Below are 9,008 nucleotides of genomic sequence, written 5' to 3'. Positions count from 1 at the left end.
CCCGTCCTCTGCAAATATGATAAATGAATACCTAGGCAATCACCAGTGTGACGTCGGTGTTAAACCACAGCACAGGTTTAATTGACTCTGGAAGGTAGTATCAGAGTAAGAGAGACTACAGAACTGTACTTTACCTTTTCTATTACAAGAAAATATTTTTTATTATCTTATTCCAAGAGAAAATGGCAAAAGAAAACGTTTGACCTTGCAGTGTGGGCAGTTTCATTGTCCTATTATGAGAGGATCAAATTGGGGGAAAAGTAATTTATTTGGGGGATTTTATTTGTGAGGATAGGATAGTTCCCCTCCTGAAGATAATGTGTACATTTTCTAACACATGCATTTAAATGTTTAATTTAAACTATTTTTCATTCGTTTTCTTTTACTTTCACTTTTTATTTTGCATTTAACATGCCTATGAAACGGAATACAGGAAGCCCGATCCAGGATGGACAATTTCTTCATGTTCATTCACCATCAACCAATAATTTCTGCAGTGCATCCGAGGAGCTCACCTTATCTAACGAAAAATTACGCAGTGCTTTCCATGGACATTCAATCTCAAAGTTTGACGAGGAAGGTGATTTGGGAATTAAATCAGGTGAGGAATAAAGTCAGATTAATAGGCCTACACATAGACTGAGAGGTTCCCTCTTCACCCAAGAGTCATACAAGAATAACATCCAAAACAAGAGCCATATTTGTCGATGTCAACTAATACAGTTTGTGCTGCATTAAATTGTAGGATTTTTTTTTTTAAATATACCTGCACTAAAATATACTTCTTTCATTTTTTTTATAGGTAGGATAGAATAAAATAATGTATTATTTACCACATAAAAACAATCTACTCAATCTGACCCAGTTGAACAAAAATACAATTTTCTCTGCTATGTTAATTTTGAAGAGTGTTGAAAATCCTGTATAGGGAGTACTTATTTCTAATTGTATGGTTAATTTAGCCACCTACCAATCTGGAAAGATGTCATGGCCCTGAACTACTCAAATATATATTTCACCTCATGACAGTTTTCTCCCCCACAACCCTGTCAGAAGCAGATGACAGCAATGAGACCCCATCTTCTGAGGAGGACCAGGACCTCCTGGAGTATTCTAAAGATTTGGCTTTCAACCAGACGACCCCGAGGAAAAGCATCACTCAGATCATCAAGGACAAGAAGAAACAGACTCATTTGACCCTTCAATGGTAGTGTTCCAAAGTCACAACCTATGGAAATCTATAATACAGCTTGTGATGTGATGCACTTGTAAAATAGCAATCCTTCTTACAAATGTTAATGTTTCTTTTCTTGTTGGTGATTGATTTTACATGGATTTCTGTGACTGCTTGTTCCCTAGGCTGGATGAAAACTACACTGTTTGTGAAGGGGTTTGTCTGCCGCGTTGCATCCTGTATGCTCACTACCTAGACTTCTGTAGGAAGGAGAAACTGGATCCAGCCTGTGCTGCTACATTTGGCAAGGTGAGATGAGTAATGTCTTGTAGTTGAGGTGGTGGGCTGGATAGGTCGTGGTAGATCTTATAGATACTGTAAGTAAAACATAGTAATAATTGTGGTGGAATAAGCTATTATGTTTTTTTTGTATCGTTCTCTGTGCATATTAGACAATTAGGCAGAAATTTCCACTTCTTACAACAAGAAGACTTGGGACCCGAGGTCATTCAAAGTAAGATATAGTGGAAAATATGATTTTCAAAAGATTTCTTGTTGTAGTGATCTGATCGGTCTCAATATAAAATGCTTAATTTTGTTGATATTTAACAGATATCATTATTATGGGATTGGCATCAAAGAGAGCAGTGCCTATTATAACTTGGTGTACTCAGGAAAAGGCTTGACGAGGTAAGATCATTCTAGAATAAGTCAAATGTTTGGAAATGTTGTGATAGTATGGGATTTAATGCCAGTCTGATTTCATATCTGATTGTAGATTTTCAGGGAGCAAACTCAACAATGAGGTAAGATTGACATATATATTTAATATATATATTTTTTAAAATGCATTTTTATGTGAGATATTACAGACATGAATCATGTTATCTAATTCATTCAAACTGTAGTCATGACTACATGACTAGTCATGACTACAAGGTCAAAATATTGATACAGTTTGATATTCCTCTATTTAATAGGGAGGGTTCACTCGGAAATACTCCCTCAGTTCCAAAACAGGAACTTTGCTTCCAGAATTCCCAAGTCCACAGCATCTAGTGCTTCAAAGTTCCATCTCTAAAGAGAAGGTTTGTTGTATTATTTTCATCAGTATTTCAACTTTCTTTGCCATCAAGATTTGCTGATTACATACAGTACAGTATCCTCTGCAAAAACACCTGTAACCATTATGGATTATCTTCACATGTCCAATAGGTGGACACGCTCATCGTGATGTACAAAACACATTGTCAGTGCATCCTGGACAATGCCATCAATGTCAACTTCGAAGAGGTATTCTATACCAAAACAAGACATGTTGTAGCCACATCTGACGAATTGTCTCCTGATTCTATTTACAATGTTTCAGATACAGAATTTCCTGATGCATTTCTGGCAAGGAATGCCCGACCACCTCTTACCCCTGCTGGAGAACACCATTATCGTGGACATCTTCTGTGTGTGTGACTCTATACTATATAAGGTGGGTGTTTTTCCAGAATCATAGAGCAGCATCCTCATTAGTTGTTGAAGGACTCCTACCTCAACTGGACAGGTTGTACTATCCATTTGGTGTTCTTCAGGTTCTGACAGATGTCCTGATCCCTGCTACGATGCAGGAGATGCCTGAAAGGTAGAGTATTTTCATCTTTCATCATTCGTATTTTGCTCATCTAAACACCAGATTTGCTGTAAGGTTTATGGTGTATGAAATTAACGGAAATAAGATGCTGCCGTCTCTCCGGGTGATGTGTTGTGTATAAAGATTGTCCTGTTTGCAGTCTCCTGGCAGACATCCGTAACTTTGCCAAGCACTGGGAACACTGGATGGTGTCTTCTCTGGAAAACCTCCCAGAATGCCTCTCAGAGAAGAAGCTCCAGATCGCACGCAGATTTGTGTCCTCTCTAAAACGTCAGACCTCCTTCTTACACCTTGCCCAGGTAAAGCACTGTATTACAGCACGGGAGGAATATAAAAAATCATTGTGTTAACTTTACAAAGACATTTAAAAGTGTCTCAAATGTATCTATATCGCATATCTTATTATGACTCTTAAGAAATTGAAATTGTATATATAAACTGGACGTCCTAGGGCTTGATTCAGTCTGTAGCACTGAATGTCGGCGTTACGGCGTGATAGAAATGTAAAGGCAATGTTGCAATGTTTCCGCGCTTGCGGAGACTGCAATTACGGTAAACGCTGCATATGTCGGCTCAATTTGAAATTACCTTTACATTTTAAGCACACTATACCGCTGAACTTCGACGAAACAGATTGATTTTGGTTATTTTGGTAATTTTCTTTTCTTACAACAGATTGCAAGACCAGCTCTTTTTGACCAGAATGTGGTGAACTCAATGGTGGTGGATATAGATAAAGTGGATTTGAATAGCATAGGGTCACAAGCCCTTCTCACCATCTCAAGTGGAGACCAAGACTCTGACCTCTACTCTGAATGTGAGTAGAACATTTGCATTGTACATGGAAAACCCTGCCAGGTTCATTCCTGTAAACAATGTTAATTTGCTTTCTCGTCATGTTTGCTAGATGACTCAATAACAGTGTTCCAAGAGCTGAAAGACCTACTGAAGAAGAATGCCACAGTGGAATCCTTTATCGAGTGGCTGGACACTGTTGTGGAGCAGAAAGTCATTAAGGTACGTTGTCCCCATTTCAGATCTAAGATTGGGGTTGTCAGATTGGATGTTGACATCCAATCTGTTTGTTCCTTTCTCTCCAGCCTGGGAAGCAGAACGGACGGTTCATAAAGAAGCGAGCTCAGGACTTCCTCCTCAAGTGGAGTTTCTTTGGAGCACGTGTTATGCACAACCTCACATTGAACAACGCCACCAGTTTTGGTAAGAAATTACTACGTCCCTCTAACAGTTCCCCTGGTAACCTGTATATCCATGTAACAACTACAACATGTAGGAAATGCTGTCAAACTTCTCTATTTGTATTTTAAATTCAGACTCTCCCATTACTACTGAGTCTAAATGATACACGGTCCGTCACTACGTCAGACGCAAACACATGTATCTTTTCGGCTGGCTCTGAACAGAATGCTACAATGAGCCATAAATTACAATGGCCTGGCCCCAAGTAAAGAAAGCATTATCAATCGGTTGCGTGCACTGTGTTTGAAGACAGACCTCTCCCATGCACCTTCCTCACCCCCATTTGGCGGCTCTATCACCAAACACAAGTCAAACAGACTGGGGGAGAATCACATGACCCTACAAGTCAAACAGCATGCCTGGTGAGATGAAAGCCTACGGGAAAGCAGACCTCTGGAGCTGGTCAGGTCAAACCCTCAGCACCTGCAAATTGGTGCACAGAATAGCCTTTGGAGCCTTGTCACAGTTTGTAAGGTGAAGGCTGTTAGCGATTGGCTGAGTATCAAGTCATGAGAGTGACATCAAAACCAGATTAGATTTCTGGTGGGGAACTAGGACAGTAAGAGATGTGTTTTTTATTATCCCAGGTTCGTTCCATCTCATCCGCATGCTGCTGGATGAGTATATCCTACTGGCTATTGAGACACAATTCAACAACAACAAAGAACAAGACCTTCAGAATCTCCTAGATAAGTACATGGGAAATGCAGGTAAGCAATTACATAATATACATAGACTATCTAATTATATGTATAACTCTGATTGTTATTTTTCATTAGTAAGTTGTTATTGCGTTTCATATTAATACTATCAGTTTTTATGGAGCAGTACAGAGAAATAATGGAGGAAGTAGGATCATTGAGGTGCGTTGTTATGATTATTTTCAGATGCCAGCAAGGCGGCATTCACTGCCTCCCCCAGCTCCTGTTTCCTGGCCAACCGTAACAAGCCCAGTGCGGTGTCCAGTGATCTGTCTGTGAAGAACGAGTCCCTCTCAGAACACGCATACATGACCCTGTCAGCCAATCATCAGCAGGCTCCGGGAGCAAACATGGCCATCTACCAGGGCTCTGAAACCGATGGATTCTGCCTATCAGGTGCAAATATGTTTTTAAGGGTGACATGACTCATTTTGTCACTTGTTTCTGAATTTAATTTATCCCCGTTGTATGTTAGCTTTGTTCATACTTTCATTGGTTTAACATAAAATGTAAACTTGTGTGACAACTGCTCATTTGTAGTAAAGGATCCTATTGTGTTGTCTAAAATCTTTCCTCTGTGCCCCCAGGACAAATGGACTTTTCCCAGAACAGTGGCCCTTTGATGACCCCTCCCATCTCTCCAGCCATGGTGAACAGGGGCAGTGTCATCAACCAGGGCACCATGGCCATCAGACCCCAGAGCGCCTGCACCACCATCCAGCCCCACATCTCCTGCCAAGCCTTCCCAGATACCATGTACCAGAGCCTCCCTCCCAGCAGACCCAGCTACTACCCCACCACCTCCAACTACCAGGCTGTGTTCAGGCCCCAGACACACGCCCAGGCCACTGCCTACCTCACCCGCTCTGACAGCAGCCACTACCCGTCCTTCAGTGAACAGCACCTGGCCAAAGACTACTTCAACAGCAGCTGTGCAGTGTCCCCCTACAGCTCCAGACACACCTCCAATTACAGCACAGTCCCTGATCCTGGGATGGAGACTCAGGGGGTTGAGCTACTGGACTCTGTAGGATACAACTTTGATGGGAGTGGGTTAAACAGTAGTGGTTGTCAGGAGTCTGCCTACTCAGCAACAGGACACAATGGTATGAATGACTACACCTACGTCTTCTCCATTGAATTATCAGAAAATGAGCCCTGAGTTTTTCTAGACTTCGTGGCCTCACTAGTCAGTTCATCAAGGTTAGATCACATGGTCACGTCACCTGGTCAGAAATAATTAAGGGCCCTAACAATAAGAATTATTGTAAATAAAAAAACAAGTTGAACCATAAATGTGTATTCTACTCATAGAGGAACCTCTCTGTTTTTCAGGGTACTACGGAAACAGTAACTACCTGGATAGCCAGAGGCTGGGTTCCATGATAGACCAGCATGTGTCAGTTATCAGCAGTGTGAGCAGTATCCGCTCAGTCCCAGTGTACGGTGAAGTACACGACCCCCTCAACATCCTGGATGACACGGGCAGGAAGACGGCTGGGCCTTACTACACCGAGTCTGACTCACTGGGCTCCCACACACCTGGAGGTCAGTGACAAATTATGGATTGATAGGGAACTCCAATGTTCAATCTGTAGCAATGGATGAAACAATGAATGCAAGACAAGAATGATTGTAGTAAATGACAGAAAATGTTTCGTTTTTTTAAAGATACTATTTCGTTTACTTGTTTTCTCTCTGCTGTAGCTCCTCCCCTCCCCTCCTCGGTCTCTGCACCCTGCATGTACGGAGGTCCTGCCCAGTTCCACTCCCAGGATTCACTGCTTCCTCACCGGGCACCATCTGAGGTACGGGACATGATGTCATCGCTGCCCCCCATCAACACTGTGTTCATGGGGTCTAGTGGAGGAGGAACGTGAGCCGTGACTGTCCCTCCCACCACCAACACTCCTCAAGCTCCTCCCACACCACTCAGTCACTGTAAACAGTGACGCAGATCACAGACAGAAATATACTCAGTGTATCTCTCTTGTGTAGCCTTAGCGTTGGGGAAACTACTCTGAAAATGTAGTTTACCAAGTTACCAATTACTTCATACTGGAAGAAGTGAAGATACACTAAAGCTACCCTTAAGAAAATGTTACTTTCAAAAAGTAGTTCACTACATCCAGACTACTTTGTGATCAATAGTTATATCTAATTCTGAAATATCATAGACTATAAATTGCTCGACATATCACTCTGTAGTAAGATTTTAAGAGAATGTTTATTTTAGCCTATTAAACACAAAAACTGTTTCAAGTGAGAATTAGGAAGGTCTGATGGCACCCATATGATGGCCTACTTCACCCATATGATGGCCTACTTTACCCATATGATGGCCTACTTCACCCATATGATGGCCTACCTCACCCATATGAACTACGAAAAACACCACGATTAGAATTTAGTTCAACTACCACCAAGCTACTGCAAAATGTAGTTACATTTCTAGTTGAACTACATATAGTTCACTACTCCCCCCACACTGTGTAGCCAATATATATTTTGTAAATTGATGAAGGCCTCAGCTGTTCAATGTTCAGTGAAATATTTTATTGAACTGAATTAATTAATAATTTGCAATTCAACCATTTTAATATAATTCAATCTGTTCCTGTTCATCTTAATGTGGCCAGAGGAGACTTTGTAAGTTAACATGTAAATAAATACCTGTAGAATAAAGTGAGTAATGTCAAATTTGAAATTGTTGGAGGCATAATCAGTCAAACCTGCAAGACAGGTTTGATTGATTATGACAAGTAAAAAAAAAAAAAAACATGTTATTTATTTGAGTTGCCTTTATAGCCTATTACGGTGTAATATTAATGTCTGAAATGTAAACTTGTACTTATCTGTATATGGCCGAATGAGAGGTAGGAACTTAGAAATTATTGTTGTTTTCAATTCAAATGTATTAAATAACATGAACTTATTGCTTAACTAACACATCAACATGTCGAGAGAGAGAGGCAGAAAGAGACACTTTGTGAGGTCGCTTTCATGTGCTCCTTCAGGCAGTTTGGCTGGTCGTCAATACATCCAACAGAACAGTCTCTCTTATCTCACAATTCAAAGCCCCCAGTGTCAAAACTCTGAATAAACAGTCCTTTTAATTGGTAAACTGGGCCCACACCAGGCGAGGAAAGAAAGATTACAGTCCGGAAACACAATTGTAGAAAGCAGCGGATCAAAGTTGAGCTTTATCTGTGATTATGTGATTATGTGATTTCACCATTGTACAATGGAGGGAGATATGGTTGGATAAAGGTGTTGACCAGAAACTAGAACCAATAGACATGTATGACCCACAGCAGGATCAAACTGTTTATACATAGTGACCCTTTAGAGAAACAGAGATTGTTTTATTCACCCGCAGGTTGTCCAAATTCAGCTTTGTTAGTCTTGGAGCAGATGGAAGCTAATAAAACCATAATCAGTAACATTAGATTGACCAGGGCATTTGTGTGGCGAAATGACATAATTTCAAAGCGATACACTTTATTTAAATGTATGGAGTTGATACGTACACTCGCAGGCTATGGATTAATGTAGAATATTCAGCATTTGTTTCCACAACATGAATAAACAAAGCAAAATGAATGATAACATTACCCACCTATCAGCCTTATCCTTTAGCTACTCAGGGGGAAAATCCATTTCAGCCCATGGACAGGAACAGATGGCTTGAAATGTAATGATTACAAAATTCCCAACGTTAACACAGTTTAATTACAAAGTCAATAATGCCTCCCAACAGTTGCGGGGCCTTTAGTGTAAAAACAACAGAAGGTTGAACGCAAACTTTGGGACAATGTTTAACCAGAACTTTGCATTAGGCGGTGAGTCTCCATATGTAGCCCAGGTGAGCCAAAGACTGAGAGACCCAGTGATGTGTAAGGCACACCAGGCATCACTCTGTCTGGTGTTTACTGTTGTACGTCAGAGTGTCACGTCGTCACACTCCTCTAACATGACATCATAGTGCTGCTTGCAGGCCCCATAGTCCCCCAAGTCACCTCAGATATAATGCAATGTGTTTTAGTGACTTTATACCTCTACAGGTTATTCACACTGTCGAATCAAACGTCTGTTTTGCTGAATTCATCCAGACAGTTGGTATTCTATCATGGTGCAACAAAAGCAAGCTTATTTCTACGGGATATTTATTTTAAAAAGGGGTCTGACTAGGATGTATTCCAAACATAATCTCCGTCCTCGTACTGTTCACCTC

General features: G+C 40.9%; 1 protein-coding gene across 1 annotated transcript; it reads left to right on the top strand.

Annotated features, from left to right (window-relative positions):
* Positions 1 to 1,022: 1,022 nt before the first annotated feature.
* Positions 1,023 to 8,363, top strand: rfx6 (regulatory factor X, 6). The gene is made up of 18 exons (XM_021598477.2): positions 1,023 to 1,207; positions 1,360 to 1,483; positions 1,627 to 1,688; positions 1,787 to 1,864; positions 1,953 to 1,980; positions 2,155 to 2,262; positions 2,390 to 2,467; positions 2,544 to 2,657; positions 2,758 to 2,807; positions 2,956 to 3,115; positions 3,492 to 3,633; positions 3,724 to 3,833; positions 3,917 to 4,034; positions 4,661 to 4,783; positions 4,961 to 5,170; positions 5,362 to 5,880; positions 6,110 to 6,322; positions 6,482 to 8,363. The coding sequence occupies exons 1-18, from the start codon at positions 1,023 to 1,025 to the stop codon at positions 6,652 to 6,654; spliced, it is 2,595 nt and encodes an 864-aa protein (XP_021454152.2). The 3' UTR covers positions 6,655 to 8,363.
* The last annotated feature ends 645 nt before the right edge of the window (positions 8,364 to 9,008 follow it).

The sequence above is a fragment of the Oncorhynchus mykiss genome, chromosome 4, assembly GCF_013265735.2.
Source record: "Oncorhynchus mykiss isolate Arlee chromosome 4, USDA_OmykA_1.1, whole genome shotgun sequence".
Lineage (NCBI taxonomy): Eukaryota > Metazoa > Chordata > Actinopteri > Salmoniformes > Salmonidae > Oncorhynchus > Oncorhynchus mykiss.
This window is presented reverse-complemented; position numbering and strand designations above follow the sequence as displayed.